The sequence below is a fragment of the Ochotona curzoniae genome, unplaced genomic scaffold (assembly GCF_017591425.1).
Source record: "Ochotona curzoniae isolate NIBS_2020 unplaced genomic scaffold, NIBS_Ocur_1.0 contig_2210, whole genome shotgun sequence".
NCBI lineage: Eukaryota > Metazoa > Chordata > Mammalia > Lagomorpha > Ochotonidae > Ochotona > Ochotona curzoniae.
Window position 1 is genome coordinate 38,972,305 of NW_024465369.1, and position 16,731 is coordinate 38,989,035.

The 16,731-nt window shown below is 37.8% G+C and overlaps 1 protein-coding gene across 6 annotated transcripts in view; it reads right to left on the bottom strand.

Moving 5' to 3' along the window:
* The window catches only part of TTN (titin), a 262,852-nt gene extending 246,324 nt beyond the window's left edge, over positions 1 to 16,528 (bottom strand). For 3 of the 6 annotated variants that reach the window (XM_040971800.1, XM_040971798.1, XM_040971804.1), the window contains exons 1-12: positions 16,431 to 16,528; positions 14,030 to 14,233; positions 12,330 to 12,617; positions 11,841 to 11,929; positions 11,499 to 11,743; positions 7,373 to 7,703; positions 6,585 to 6,737; positions 5,559 to 5,696; positions 4,991 to 5,122; positions 3,622 to 3,756; positions 2,923 to 3,060; positions 2,312 to 2,449 (exon numbers count right to left, since the gene is read on the bottom strand). In XM_040971800.1, the coding sequence (XP_040827734.1) occupies positions 2,312 to 2,449; positions 2,923 to 3,060; positions 3,622 to 3,756; positions 4,991 to 5,122; positions 5,559 to 5,696; positions 6,585 to 6,737; positions 7,373 to 7,703; positions 11,499 to 11,743; positions 11,841 to 11,929; positions 12,330 to 12,617; positions 14,030 to 14,233; positions 16,431 to 16,521 (2,082 nt within the window). In that variant the 5' untranslated portion in view covers positions 16,522 to 16,528. The remainder of the gene's footprint in view (positions 1 to 2,311; positions 2,450 to 2,922; positions 3,061 to 3,621; positions 3,757 to 4,990; positions 5,123 to 5,558; positions 5,697 to 6,584; positions 6,738 to 7,372; positions 7,704 to 11,498; positions 11,744 to 11,840; positions 11,930 to 12,329; positions 12,618 to 14,029; positions 14,234 to 16,430) is intronic. The other 3 variants (XM_040971803.1, XM_040971802.1, XM_040971801.1) reach the window with 1 other exon arrangement.
* Positions 16,529 to 16,731: the final 203 nt, after the last annotated feature.

Below are 16,731 nucleotides of genomic sequence, written 5' to 3' on the forward strand. Positions count from 1 at the left end.
CTCTAAATCGCTTAAAAAATAAATAAGGTTCTTTGCTGAGATAGAATTGGACCTTTTGTGATCATGAGTTTCATCCAATGTCTCAAGGAAACCACAATCTAATCTGCTTTGAAATGTCATCTTTACTTTAGATTGCATTAAAAAAATAAACTCAAGTCTGAGATACGTTTGTGCTTTTGTTTTTTAAACATAAGTTTGGATTTAATTTTATAAATGATTTAAAATGTTAACACCCACTGTAGTAAGCATTAATATAATTATGTATTATTTGCTAGAAGAGTGATTATAGTTGTGCCATAAATAATTTGTGTTTTCCAACAAGACAGTCACGTTTTAGCTTTGCTGATTTTAACAATGAGAAATCTTAGTTTTAAGGAAATTGTCATGACGAACAAAACTACATCTGAAATATATGTTTTGCTTTTAATTTAAAACCTACACAAAAACTTCATTATGATAGAATACTTTAAATCAAGGATTCAGCTGTATAGCTTTGTTGAATGAATGTACCTAAAAATCTCTGTTCATAAGCTATTTGGTGGTAATTACAATTGACTGCTCAACGCTGATAACTGTTTTCACAGTTTAGGGGGCTCCAATTTCCATCCTATTTTTCAAACCCAGAGAAGCAGAAAGATGAATTGGACTAGGCAATCCCAATTCACACCAGTTTTATGCTTAGAATTAACGTCAAAGACACAAAAGAAAGGTGTTATTTAATCTTTCTTTTTTTTTTCAAAACCAGAAATGCTAACTATTCTTGGATGGAAGCTATTCATTTCTAATGTTTTGCTGATCAGCTAAGTAATTACAGGGACCACCTGGAGCATAACTGATGTGGGATGAAAAGCTTAATAAGTTGATGATGGAATGCGGAGAAACAATGTTTTTCACCTTCCCAGCTTCAACTTTCATTTCTTCTGGAAAAAGATGTCTCTGTTCCTGCTTAACCCTTCTGTAGTCTTTGGCAATGTTCTTGGTTTAATAAATTTTTGCAATGGCAATAATTACCTTAAGAATAAATATTTTTTTCAGCATTCAGCCTTGACTGTTATTTCATAACTATGTTATTTCATAGTTATTTCATAGGTAAGGTATTTAAATTTATGTGGTTCAGAACTGAAGCAAAAATTACAAATCACTTTTGAATTATATTCTGTAGCAGAATTTCTGTCATCTATCAGAATCCCAAAGGTCAGATTGTCATTAGACACTAGATTTGGGTAAAGGTTTTCAAGTTTCAATTTATGCCTTAGGGGTGATTAGCTTGGTGGTTAAGATGTTGGTTGGGAGGGTCCTGTCTTATACTGGAGTGCCTGTATTTGACTCCTAGCTCTGGCTCCTGTCACCAGCTCTCTGTTAGTGCAGACCCTGGAGACAATAGTGATGGCTCGAGTCTCCCATTTGGATAATCTGGATTGAGACTACAAATTCAAGTTTCAACCTAATCTGGGGCCTGTTCCAGACACTTGGGACATATACAGCTTTGTCAAATTATGTCTCAAAAAAAAAAATCCAAGAGAACAACAGTTAGGGAAATATAAATAGAACTCAGGCCATAATGCCAATGATATTGAAAACACTTTACTTGCTGATTCAAACTACTAGGTCAGTATAATAAAAAGTAAACCTAAGTGAGCATTTCATTTATGGTCAATGACAGAGTCATGGGGAAGCACTTCAAGCCATGAAAATTTTATAGCTTCAAATAGATGGAGCAATCTTTTCATGGCTTGTTTGTAACTGTTCTGGTCCGATGCTTCCTTTTCTAGATTTCAATGTTGCATCTTACTTAGCTTTAGTGGGAGCTGCTGTAGAAGGCCCTATAGTTTTCTCATTTTCTTCTCTCACAGTTTTAGAGGAAAACAAAGTTTCACACAAAGAAACTTATAGATATGTCACAGGACTAAGTCCACGTTCTGAGATAAAATAGATTGGGCTTATGTCCTTCAAAATACATGTTCTTGAAAATAAACTTCATCATTTATTTATATGATTTATTTTCTTTTCCATTTATAGAGAAACTTAACCTTCATCCAATTTCAATGACCAACTTCTGGGGGATAACTAGATGTTAAGAATAAGAATTTTGAGAACAATGAAGGTATCAGTGGGGGAAAGGAACAAGCAATAATGACACCAATAAATAATTGGGTTTTAGTTTCCAGTTTTTTAACTAAAAATAATTTTGGTTAATAAGATGTGTTATACATACAAATCCTGAGGTATACTATAAGTAAAACAGGGAATTTAATTTGAGATTTGGTATTAACATAATAGGTGATTTCACACTTGGAATAACAACAGTCACCTTTCCATGAGTAACTTGCAATTGTTCTTGTCTAGCAGCCACTCCTTCTCTAGTTCTCAGGATTGTTTCTTGTTCTGTAGTTTTAGCAGTAGCAACTGCTACAGTAGGCAAGGCAGTTTTCTCAGCTTCCTTTCTTATCTGATCATTACAGTAAAACCAAGGTTTAAGTTTCACAGGGATTCAAATGCATACAATACGACCCTTCCCCCCTTCAAGTGGGGATGCAAAGTAAAGTTATTCAGGGTTCAAACACAAGAGAAATTAACTTTGACTTGGTAGTATCTTTATATGCTGACAGAATCACAAAACTCAGAAGGGTTAGCTAGTAAAATGCATCTTGGTGTTTCCTTTTCTTTTTTTAAAAAGAATTAAGCTAAATGCTAATCTTCATGCAAAGAATCATCCTGAATAAAATAGATAGCAAATGTTAAACGTAGATGAAAATCAAATGTGCAGAAAAATTAATGGAAATCAGTCGCATATTTATCTTTTTTTAAATTGGGGATTTTAAAAGGAAAATATGAATTAATACTCATACCACATAATAGTTAATGATTTACTAGTTAGTTAGTTCGAGATAACCTTTTCACATCTCAAATATTTGTAGTCACCTTTTCCTGAGTTATTTGAGTTTGTTCTCTTTTGATGCTGATGCCTTCTCTGCTTCTTGATACTAAATCTTGTTCTTTGACTTTGGGTGTGGCAACTATGACTTTAGGTACCACTGTTTTCCTAGTTTCCTTCATCATCTGTTCATATGGTTAAAAAAGATAAGAAGTCATCATTAAATATTATAAGCCTCTAATAAAAAAAAATCTAAATCAAAGAGGAGGAAGGAAACAAAACTCCTTCCTATTGAAAGATCTTTTTGCTTTGGTTACCCACACAGCTTCACTGTTGAAAAACAAATGAACGTAAATTCAGTTTAAGAGAAAAATGTGACAATCACAGTTTGACGCTTAGTATTTGTCTTTCTCACATCATGCACATCAACTGTGGAATATTCCAGCTGAGCCATCAGCACTGCATAATTTTGTATTGCATCAATTGATTTCTACATGTGCTAGAGCCTACTTCATCAGAAAGATATATTAGTAATAATTCATGAAAGTCTTAGGGTTAACATGAGCAGTGACAGAGGAAGCCAGATGCGTGGGAGAAGCTCACGAGTGATCTTTAAAAAGCATTTTCTGTTTGAGTTATGACAAGAGACTGAGGTGAAAAGTGATGATTAAGACGTATGATGGAAAGTAGGTGGCTTGCAACTGAAACGGTATACGGTGACTTTCACATCATCAGGGAGCTATCACCTTTTCCTGGGTTAGGAGTACTTGATCTGGTGTAGCAATTTCTTCTTGCACTCCCAGGACTGCCTCTAGTGTTGTGGATGTTGCATCGGCAATGACCACCGTGGAGGCTGCAGTAGTCTCACATTCATGCCTTATCTGATTGTGGGGTAAAATAATGATTTGAGTTTCAAAAGATATAAAAGAAATGGCAAGAAGAGTTTGCCATACTTGGGAAATATGGGAGTCTTAGTGATGAGAAAATGCCACATTCCTGTTTCAGGGGAACAGCTCACATGTTTGTGCATAAGCCCAACACTTTGGTTTTCCTAAAAAATAAGCTTTTCTTCTGCACACCTGTCTGTAGCAAATCATCCTAGAACTAGGAGGGCTCATCTTTGAGACATGCTCACACCTCAGGAAACCCACCGAACAGATACTCATAAATATCTGGGAAACTATGGCATGGCAGCTTTTTCTAGTCACCAGCATTGCAACGGCAACCAAAATGCCTGGACAGTTGGGGGCATTAAGTATTTCATTCCCAGCGAGGAGGAGCAGAGCGAAGGAAGGAACATGGAATGCAACTGGCTATGTCTGGTCAGTCTGTGAAGTGCCTTGGGAGGTTACGTGGGCCTTTTAAAAAAAATGTAGCTCTGGGTCATCCAGAGCTGGACAGCAAGAAAGATGAACAGAGACGTCTACTCTCCCAACCCCTACATCTGTAAGAATCAGAAATAACTGCCTCTGTCTTGAGATTTTACAAAGCTTAATTTCACAGATGAGAGAAATGGGTTTGATGAAGTTGTCGTTGTATGGTTCCTTGATGCAAATGCTTCTCTTGCTTGCTTTTTCTTTTCTTTTCTTTTTTCCTTTTTTCTTTTTTTTGCCAACCAGGAGACCTGAAGTACTGGTCTTCTCCAACATTTAGCATGTTCATTTAATCTTGCTGTTAGATTGGAATATTGAAGGTTGAGGCATATGCACACATTTGCACATACGAGTACATACCCACATGTTTTTATATCAAGTTCATATACCATAATTTCAGTAACTAAGGTCTCAAGTTATACATGAAAGAAACTGACTTCCATGGGTAAGTGGGCTGAGTACCTCTCTGCTTCTGCTACGTGCCCTAGAGAGCTCACAGATGTGCCCACATACCATCCTAACAGATATAAAATCTCCCCCAAATTGATTAATGTGTGGACCACAGTGCAACGAGAACAGAATTTCTATCACCAAAGAGTTTCATTGTTATACACAGATAAACGACACAAAGAAAATACACAACAAAAGACTTCTATTCTGAGGTATGGGTTATAAGGTACATGCAACTGTCTAGACTGATATTTGGCAACAAACTCCAAGGCATTTACGAAATTGGACTTACTGTTTCTTGAGTTATTTGCTTTTGTTCTTGTTTTGTAGTAATTTCTCCAGTAATTCTGGTTTCTTGTTCTTTGGCTTTAGTTGTGGAAATTACTACCTTTGGTACAAATGTTTTTTCAGTTTCTTTTCTTAGCTGTGATCAATGACAAAAATAGAAATCTCATTGTTCTCCTGATGCCAATGGATATAATGCTGCTTACTAAATACAATAAAGGAGAAACTGGAAGCAGTAAAATATCTCATCCAGTCAGGTCATTAAACAAAATAAGTTCATGTGCATCCATATAACCATGTTCTTGTGCTGTGTCAAGTCTTCAACTAGGGGACTTGCACAATAGAGATACAGCGATATTATTACATGCTCCTAGTGTGTGTCCAAAGAGGTCACTTCTATTTACACAAGCAGAATGTTAATGGCTTGGGGGACTTTGGTATTTGCTATGTAGGCATATACACATACAAAGGAGAATTTTACTACTATTTTAACAACCCATGTGACTCAAGGAGTAAAGGCTTATCTGCATTGACACATATCATAACAGTAATGAATTTCAAACTATTGTGCTCACCTGCTCATGAGTTATGTGCATCTGCTCTTGCTTTGTTGTAACTATTTCTCTGGTTCTTGATTTTAACTCTTGCTCCTTGGTTTTATCGACGGTCATGACAGCCTTAGATACAGCCGTCTTTTCTGCCTCTTTTCTTACCTGTTAATCATTGATAAAGGAAGGAAACCCTTGAATGTGCTTTATCAGAAGTTACAATCATACATTAGGATTAAGACATAAATGTAATGTTGTAGCTTTTCATTGGATGCGATGATATTCTGCCAGCTCTGCCTTCAGACCAGATGGTCTCCCCAAGAAACTGTTGAATTTATTTGGACAATAAGATGCTGGACTCTATGCATGGTACATGCTTTCAATGAAGGAATCATGACTGGATTTGAACTGTACTACTACAAGGTGGATGATTCCACCATGGGGGAAGGGTACAGGGAGGGATTGGGGGAATCCCAGGGCCTATGAAACTGTGTCATAAAATGAAATGAAATTTAAAAAAGACATAAATGTCACAAGAGAGGATAAAAAGTGAAAGCTGGAATGATTTTAGACTATAATAGAAAATCTATTCAAAAACAAGGGGGAAATTATGCTAGATTTATAATACTTTCCAGACTTGAATCAAGTGTCACATCTATTTTAAGGAAAGTAAAACCCAATTGGGGAAACTCAGAGAAATGGAAGGTATGTCCTGAAATATTAGCTTCTTTGCCTAGTTTGTGGAGCAATTAAAGCTGGGCTTAAGGGGGTTCTTGGTTTGCTGGCACTCCAGCACCACCACCCCAGGCCCACTTGTTTCCTGCCCGGGCCAGAAAAAGTCCTTCACTAATGGAAATACCTTTGGATCCCAGATCACCTTTTTCATAGAATATTCTAAAATACTGGGCCATCCAGGGCTCAGTGCTGCCTTCAATATAATTTGTGTATTGGTCCATAGTGGGGTTCATGTGTGCACAATTGGATGAAGAGTGTTTGGCTGGCTGTGCCCAAAGGATGTGGCTCGGCATCACCGTTGGGCAGCCTGACATGTACCTGTTCTTGAGCAGGTTGGATGTGCACTGCAGTCGTGGTTGTCCTCTGAGCAGTCTGCTCTACAGCACTGATAGCGGGTTCTCTCACTCTGGCCATGTCAACAGCAGCAACAACAGTTGCAACAGCTGCACTTTTGTCAGTTTCTTGTTTCACCTAGAAAGGAAGTGACCAAGAACAGTGTACCATGTAAGTAGCATGCTGGTAGGAAACACCAAGGCACAATGGAGGGCTGGTGTTGTACTGCAACTGGTGAAGCTGCCACCTGCGACACTGGCATCCCACATGAGCATCAGTTCAAGTTCTTGCTGCTCTATTCCCAATGCAGCTCCCCATTGTGCATCTGGGAAAGCAGTAGCAGATGGTCCAAGTTGTTGGATCCCTGATATCCACATGAGAGGCATAAATGGAGTTCCAGGCTCCTGGCTTTTGCCTAAGGCCCAGCCCTGGTGATTGCGGCCATCTTGCTAGTGAACATGCAGATGGAAGATCTCCCTCTCTCCATTTCTACCCCTTACCCCATAATTCTGCCTTTGAAATATATATATATATTTCACATATATAATTTCGTATAAATTTTATGTACATATTATATATACATATATATATATTTCAAAAAGGAACTTTGGAACACTGGGTTACACAGAGAATAACGTACTCAGAGCTAAGCATGAATCATTGCCAAGAAATTGTCTGTGTCAGGGAATCTACATTTTATGTGTTCCTTAATGCTAATTAAACAGATTCACAGAAACCAGTCCATGAGACAGAGAACAGAGCTCAGACAGTACCTCTTTAGCACCAGTAGCAATGGCTCCTGCTGCAAAGGTAGCACTGGTCGACACTCTGGCAGCAGCAGCTGCAGCTCCGCTGATGGTCACCTGCTCCTGGAGCCCGTATTTCCCCTCCCATCTCTCTTCCTTTCTGATCTGTGTGGAGCTGGTCATCGTTGTCTCTCTCATCTCAGCCTCAGAGGAGGAGGCCACATAGCCCTCTTGCTTCCATGGGGGAGGTACTTCGGGGCCTGTGGCCACGGTGGTTGTTTGAGTCTTCCGGACAAGTAACGGTGATTTAACAGATCTGATCGGGGATGTGGAGATCCTCCCGGCTGGGGACACGGACCTGAAACCCAAATGGCAGAGGTCAGAATGCCAGGGTCGCGAACCATGGGGTAATCAGATTTAAAGAATGAGGTGAAAATCATAAAGAGCTTTCAGGCAGTTTTAAAAGTGGTGACTGGATAACCTACTCAAAGACTAAAAATAATGTTCTTGGAAGTAATTTGCTTTAAGTCTCAATAAGCCTGATTTTCATCTAATGGAATCCTGTAAGGCATTTAAACTCTAAGAAAGCTCCAACATGTGGGGATTTTGTCCCAAGTATCACACTAAGAAAAATCAAGACACAAAAAGTGCTTTTCTAATAACACAAGAAAGTACTCTGTGAGTTCACTAATCACACACGAAGTCCTTCTGCATTCTCAATTCCAGGAGTCAGAGGGCATCATGTCTGTTGAGTGGAGAAAGGTTTCTGTGATCAAGCTGCTCGCGCCAATCTTACTCAGCCTTTTCTTATGTTCCTTAGGGATATTCTCCATAGTCTTTCACAGGCGAACATGATTGTGGGTTTCCAGACCAGCAGAAACTCCTCCTCAAGCTTCTTGTGGGGACTTTTTTAGTGTAGGCTGAGTTATACACTTTGCAAACTTCTGATGTTATTCAAGGTGTTTTTAGGTTGGTTCTAGAACTTTCCTCTTTTCTTGCTTATTTCTACCCTCAGAGTTACCTTGGACTTCTTTTAAATATTCATAGATGATCTGGAGCGACTGTTTGGCTAATTTAAAAGTTGAAGATTCTAGAGTTTTAGTTAAATCGATAAAGTAATTACTTCTAAAATTGCTTTTTATTTTTTTGCTTTTAAGTATATATGCAAAATTTCAAATACCATCAGTTAGAGAATATGGGAACTAAGCCTCAGCAATGACAGCTAAAAGAGATTCTTCGATGGACTGTGTAATATAGATTGGTCAACTAAAACAAAATAAAATTGTCACAATTAATTCTTGATCAGTTCTATAACATATTTATCCTCTAGGTGGTAGTGTTGCCTTACCATTGCATTTTACTAATTCTTCAGATAAAAGGCTTATAAATGCATTCTGATACTATACAGAATATTGAGCTTACATTGATCATAAATGGAACAATTAGTCTAATTAAGCTCACGTACAGTTGGTATTTGCTGGAAATTGCCAAGTGACTTAACAGGAGCTTCAAACACTAATTAGTACCCTGAAGAAATGCTTAATCATTTTCTTGAAGTAGGGTCATTTTTCCTGGATTTGCATTTTATAAATGAAATTATAATCAAAGAAAATTAAAATTTGGGGAAGATGTTCCTATTCTGAAATTATTTCCTCAGAAATACAACAAAGACCAAGTGAGATTATTGTAGGGTCTTCACCAATTGAGGAAAAGCAGCGACATGCACTCAAGTGTGCTTTGTACTTCTGGCACCTACAAAAGTGGGTTTAACTTAAAAAGGGTGAAAGACATGGTTAGCATGACACAAGGCATTAGCAGTAGGCCGCAGATAGGCCCATAACTGGGAGAATCAGTGTAATTTGAATCATTGTGAGAGTGCTTATCTCTGCCCTTACAATAAAAATAACCACCTCATTACAGCTAGATACAACGTACCTTATTTAGAGAAGTGTTTGTCTTATTCTACAACAAGGATCAAGAGTAAATTATGAACCATTTTAGGAAGTAGTCTATTTTGAATAACTACTATTTTCTGTACAAACTTGTATTTATATTTCGTCACTATTTAAGAGGAAATATTCACTGAGGCTCAGTAATTTGGTTGGTTATTAATAAACTTTCGAAACTGTTAAGATTTTCAAAATGTTTCTCGGGATTAGAAAAACTCAAATTCTCAATGATCCTTAAACGTGGACTAAAAATGTAGTGAGGTGGTTATTTTCCCTAGAATTTACATCTTGGTCTCTTTTGTGATCTTGTGCTATGCAAACTTGGAGTTAGCTGGAGACTAGACATGCCTTTAAAATTTGATTGCTAGATATATTAAAATGGAATTCTTCGTGTAAGCTTTCATGTTTGTGTTTGCCAACATCTTGAATTAAGAGGCCTCAGACATTAGCAAACAGCTAATAATCACTGTCCCGACCCCCCAAATTTCCCCCACCCTGCCTTATAAGTGCTTGTATCTACTGTCAACTCTTCTGCAATTTTGTTGCATTTTTTTCCCTTTAAAAATTTATTTTGATACACTTGACATGACTTCACTGTTTACCACAAATGTTGCAAACATCCACCCCAGGTCCACTGCTTTCATTCTGCTTGTTTGTAAGATCTACCCAAACAAACATGTAAGGAGAGTAATTTATGTACCATTTCTCCTCCAGAACACTTCATGTTATAGCCAACGTATGCTTGCTATTACACTTTTTCAGCAAAAGACAACAGAATACCGTGAGCAAGAAGCATCTTTAGAAATTAAACATGAAAACAATGGTCCAGGATGACTGGCTCTTTGCACATACATTTTAATCTTTATGCAACTGGATTTATAAGTCCAGATTTCAAAAACTTCTTCAAAAAATTTTCTTAATTTTTCATTTCATGTTTTCTGATTTAACTTGTCAATCAAGCTGCAGCTTGCTTTGTAAATGGTGTGCAGTGGAACTTTGTGCTTTCTTCCAGATCGATACCTAATTTGGATCAGTATTTTTTATTGAGTAAAATAACTCCCCCCTACTTTGAAAGATCACTTTGATTAAAAATTAAATTCTCTATGTAGATTCATTTCTAGGCTCTGCTCAGCAATTCTGGGCTGTGGTTCCTTTTTATTTTTCTTAAAGTCAATATAACAGCATTTTGATTTCATTAATTTCATAGTAAGTTTGAATACTTTTAAAGTCAACTCTCTTGTTATTGTTCCTTTAAAAATGTTGGTAGAAGAGCTTTCTCCACATGTTTTTTTTTTTTTTTGCTGCTTTTAAATTAAGAAGCAGTTGCTTGTTTCCATTGATATTAAACTAAAGCTCAAAATTTAAATTGGCTGTGGATAATCTGGACTTGATTTCTGATCTCTAAGCTGTGATGAGATATTCTCGATTGCCAATAATATAAAGGATACTTCTAACAGTTCATGAAAATGTATATTATGAAAAGTAACTGGATTTTAACCCTTTTGCACTTATAATTCAGTTTTTCCACAAACCTTGAAATACATTTATCCTCTAAGTTCATTTTATTTTTCAGATAAGATAGCAAAGCATATGCAAAATATTTCAGATTTATCTATACCTGGGGGTAAAACATTCATATTATTATTTTCAACACACTTTATTTCAAGTATCCAAGGACTTTAAGACGATTCTTAATGATACTAATTGTCTTTAATGACAATTGACCAATCAAAATCGTGAACAAAATACTTCAGTTACTCATCCATATTAGGGATAGTAATTACCAGATAATTTGAGTATTTCATAGGATAATGCATAAAGATTCTTAATAGAATATCTGATGCAGAGGAAGTAATCAAAATGTAAGATTCTGCTGTAATTATTTTCCTAGAGGAAACTGTTAGAAAGTGAACAGGCTGATTCAACCTTAAACTCTGTGCTGTTCTCATTCCACTTCTCTTTTGTAGCCTCTAAACAGATATTTATTAAATAAGATATAAATAAAGAGTTCAGTGTTAAAGTATATAGCACTTTATTTTACCTCTGGATATTGAGGGCTTCTGAAAATCATAACCAATAGGTTCTTGGCTCACCTTCTTTATCAAATTGAATTAAGCGGCCTTAATGCAACACATTTTTGGTTGCAAGAAATTTTTGTTTGCCTTAAATGCAACATATTTTTGGTTGCAAGAAATCTAATTTACCTGACAGGAGATGGGGTCGGTGCCCGCACATGTCTGACCGGTGAAGGGGAGTGTCGAATTGGTGATGGGGACTGTTGTCGACCCAGCTGTGCTTTGGTAGCAATGGACGGTGGTGTTGGAGACCTTGACTTTGGCTTTGGAGGGATTCTGGGAGGAGTTTTATGTGGCAGCTGTTGCCCAGTGGCACCATCTATGACCATCTCAACTGTTGCAATTGATCTGGCATCAAAGTGGGCTTCAATCTTCTGTAAAACAAACAAAAAAACCAAAGTCCACATTGAGGAAGAACAGCCAAGAAAGAAATACCCTGAAACAATGGAAACATGATAGCCAGAAAAATACCTTTTCAATTCGAGTTTGTCTTGTTTCTGAAATCTGAGCAGTCGAGACAATTGTCTTTGTCCTTTTAGCGGGTACTACTTCTTCATCACCTGCAACGAGAGTAAGGGGAGTATTTAGGAGGGAGTAGACATAAGAACTCATTTTTAAAAGAGATTGTGGTCATTTGAAACACATCACTAATATTTTATACGTGTTCTAATGGAGGAAAATGTAGAAAGTCTTGAATTTCACATGAAAGCACTTTAGGCTTATTAGTAAAAATACTCATTATCATTTGCCAGTTTAAAAACGCAGATCACCTAACTGGAACACTTTTCCAGTTCATGATGTGATATGTCAAGACTGATTCAATACTGAGCACCTGCCTAAAATCTGAGACATTTCTTTTCATGACTGTTCATTTTAGCCTACAGCCTTCCCAGGGCTACAGATGAATTCCAGGCATCCTACAGTTCTCATTCTCCCCATTCTTCAACCTCCAGCACATACCTTGAACCAGCAATTCCGCAGTTGAAGTAGCTCTTCCAACGCTATTAGTTGCATTGACTGAATAGGTTCCGGAGTCCTCGGGGTATGCTTCCGCAATCAGTAAGCTGTAGAGGTCACCTTCTTGTGAAATTTGGAAATCAAGGGAGCTCTGGATTTCAGCTCCATCCCGGTAGAACTTCACCACAGGTGTAGGGATTCCAGTCACTTTCACTTGGAGTCGCACTTGGCTTCCTTGTCTCACGGTCATGCTCTGCAGTCGTTGAATAAAGTTGGGTGGCGCTGTCTCTGCTGCAGGGAGTAGACAAAACATTTAGGACTAGAAGCCAGTGCCCTGCCAGCAGGGTATTTTTAAACTACCTCAACTCTGATTCCCAACCAAGGAATGACTCACTGTTCCCAACATCCTTGACTGTCCTTGAACCTAGCTCACTCAGCAGATGGCAGGACAATGAAGCCAGGTGATGGCAGAAGTCTAATCAGCCAACACATTTTTATTTGCTTTGTTTTGTTCAACAGATCTAGGCCACCATATTTTATTATTGTTGTTTTAGAGAAAAAAAAAATAAATCTCCTCGTAGCATTGATTGGAATCCTCTGGCATTTTCTCCCAATCTCACATTAAAGTACTAAAGCAAGTTTGCAAATTTCAGTAAAAGTTGTGATAAAATGAATGCCAGTGGTTGGCAAGATGAGTGCACCTGTGTTACAGAATAAATTTTTACCTCATTTAAAAATCCTCTAAATCTTCTTCAACAGGATTGATATTCAAATAACCCAAATATTTACCTGAACTTAAAATGTTAATCCAATAATGACATGATTTCATGTTAATTATTCTACAGAAAGGGATTTTTATTTTGGTTAATTATGTTGAAAGACATCTTTTATGAGATAAATATGGAGGGTGAATGAGATTAAGGTTGACATGATATTGAGCAATAAACATCAGCAGATATTGCCAAACTCTTCCTATCTCTGAGTTTTATAGCTGTCTGTTAAAATTCATATATGATGCTACTGATGTGCTTTCTGTTTTGGTCAATTATAACTGTAATTGCACATCATTATAACAATGTAGCTTAGTGGATAAAGGTATGTAACCTTCTAGAGTTCATAGATGACATCGTTCTATAATTTGTGAGATAATGTATGCTCTAATGTCTTAAAGTGTCATAAAAGATGAAGAAAACCAATGCTGTACATTAAGACTGGTGACAACTTTTTGGGGAAGCTGTTTCACCTACTTGAATAATAAATATTTGCTGGTTTTGGGCAATTTTTCAAAGTTTCTTTAATGAGTGGTCTGTGGACCACCTGCTTCAAGAACCATTTGGGAATGAGAGCTCCTAGAGATGTGTTTGCTTATTCACATATATGCGCATCTTATTCCATATAAGGCCTATAAACAAGAAAGAAATGCTACTTGATGAGAAAAGTAATTTCTGTATTTCCTTAATGTACTTTTGAATATTTAATGTGCAAATGGAGAAAGTGATTCCTTGTCACTTCTGTGCTGCATATGGAGAGTGCAATTAAATTACACAAACAACTTTGGTCTAAAATCAGCTGCCAGTGGGCCCTGTGCTAGGCGTGGAGCTGCACCTAATTGCGCTCACGGCTCTTTCTAAACTTTCTTCTCTGTGTGCCATGGAAGTCCCTCGCTGGGAAAGTAGAAGGCAAGTAGGGCTCCACCAGCCTACCTGTCACGAGAAGCTCAGCAGTACTAGTCGCTTGTCCAGATCCATTGGTGGCTCGCAGGGAGTATCGTCCACTGTTGGCTTTAGTCACGGCGGGGATCGTCAGTTTAGCGCGGCCATCGCTAAAGGAGATCTGCACGCCGGGCAGAGTGGAAGTGGAAATCACCTGGCCATCCCTAAACCAGCTCACCTCAGGAACTGGGAAACCTGGAGGGCAAGAACAACCCATACAGATGTTTGAGTGGGCACTACAAAGTCCCCTGCTCTTCCTGTTATATTCGCTGCTTTGTTCTCACACATAAAACTAGCCAGTACGGAAGGCCATTTCATGATGGTGTAAAGCTGACAATTCCAGGGTAGAAGGACACACTTGCAAGCCATTAGCAAAGCCTGGCGGTACACGCGGAGGCCAGGGCCTTCATTTTCTAGGGAGGGAAGTGGAAGCCAAGAGAAGGTTTATAATTTTTTCAAAGGTCCCTCAGCTAGCAGTGGCGCATGGAGGATCGGAATGTTCACTTCCTGTCCTCATGCTTAGGGTGCCACCTGATGCAACATAATAGACAACGTCATAATCATGAAGGAGATTTATAAACAGGAAGGGTCAAGGACACTTTGAAACAGAAGGATTGGTGTCTCCCTTGAAAGCAAATGAGGAACAAAAGCTGTGATGGGGTGGGTCTAATAGAGCTGCCTAACAAGCCCATTATCTCCCTGTTCTGTGATCTCCCTGTTCTGTTGGCTATGGGGAACTGTGTGCCCCAACCCCTCAGCTAGCAAATGTGCCATCAGTAAAAACATGGTAATGTGGAGAGTTACTTTCTCACATGAAGAGTGACCAAGTCAAACTCAGCTTTTCTAGGATGACAGACAGAGTTGAAGTCGCAAGTAGAGAGGCCAGATGCTCTCCACCTACCATATTTGTAACGCAGCAACTTCATGGTCATAGTTTGACATTTTAGGTATATTAAAACTGTGCAATCAGAAGGTATGAGACAAATTTTGAGCAGGTTTATTTGGCGTTTTGCACAAAGGTTAGCCATATATTTTCTTAAGGCAGGACATTCATACCTCAAAGTCCATTGTGCTGTCTTTTGTTAGTCAATCTCTATGTGGCTGAATGAATAGTCACTATGCTAACTCGTGGGTATTGAACACTTCCAGTTGTCTTTAAGGAAGTTTTGAGCACATTGTATGAGGTTAAGATATCATGAAGAAGCAGGGCAGTTCCCTGATTAGGCCACATGTGTTGTATTTTGTGAAGTTACTGTGCATTACGAAATAAATGAACTCTCTGGAAGTGAAAGTTTATCATGCAGGAGAAAGATGGAATTCATTTCTTGATCTATGCGTAATATAAACAGTGTTTATATTAATGGTATGTAAAAATGTTACCCATTTATGAATAAAATGGTGTATTAAATAGGAAACAAAGTAGTCATCTTATTTTATCTCTTTATTATAAGCCATACAATTAAGAAAGAAGACCAGTACATCACAAAAATTCACAGAATCAAGGATGAAGCATTTCTGATGAAGCTGTATAAACAGTTGGCAAGTTACATGTCTGTGCAAGGAGACAGTATTGATTAAACAATTTAAGTTATTTACAATTTAGTTCATAGTCTACCAACATTTTCTTTGCAACAATATGGGCCTTAAAATATTATGCGTTTTTTGGAACCACCCCTAAATTGACTTATGAGGATGTTAAAGATGGCATAACAAAAGGATATAATTTGTTTTACTTTGTGACTGGAGATGTTTGATTTTTAAAATGTAACTGATTTAGCTAGAAATCAAATCACAGTCAATGTTTGTTTCCCCTTAATGTGGATACCAGAGTGGCATATATTAGTTCTTTTTATTTCTAAAGAGTCTTCTAATGAACTAGAACTGTCTAATAAAAAATGAAAATAAAGGAATATAAATTATACTTAAACCTGTTACTGCCTTTGAAGAAAGCTGGATGTATTATTTTTCATATTAAATAACTAATCTCCAGGAGCACAGGAGGCAGCCCAGACTCCTGACCCTAACGTCTCCTGTCTGGGCTCTTGCTGGCCTACAGTTCTCAGCTTCCAGGCTGGCCCTACAGATGAAACCACACATAAAATGGCCATATTTGATCCTACTTACCTGCTTGATTTTAGCAGTGATTTCAACCTGAGATTAATTAGTTTTCCCCTGTAAAGTTCTTACTATGAATAAAATATTTTCAAGCCAGGATCTTGTTAAATTGTGTCAGTACTACAAATAGGAAACTCTTAAAATGATACTTCCCTATCATTGGACCAATTTTGCAAGGTGAAAGCAGGCCTTTTGGTTGGTGGTCAGGTCCTACAGCAGTTAGTTTAGTGCAGAAAAGATCAAGGAATCAAACAGAAGCAGGAAGGTGAATGCTTACCACTAACGTGAGCCTCAAAGGTTGCGGTACTACCCTCCAGTACCACAACACTTTGTAACGGCTGCGTAAACGTCGGTGCTTGAGTAGTCATCTTTTTAGGCACTCTGGAAAGGAATAGAAAAGAAGACAGTCTGTCACATAACTTGGCTACTCCGGAGCTATTTTAAACAGAGCAAAAGCACACATTTCTCCCAGGATTACTCCATCAGCCAGGGCATGGCTAGAAGCAATAGATTTTCTCCTTTGGGGCTTGAATTTGAATCATGACTCTATGAGTGAAAGATAAACCTAATGCTGAGTA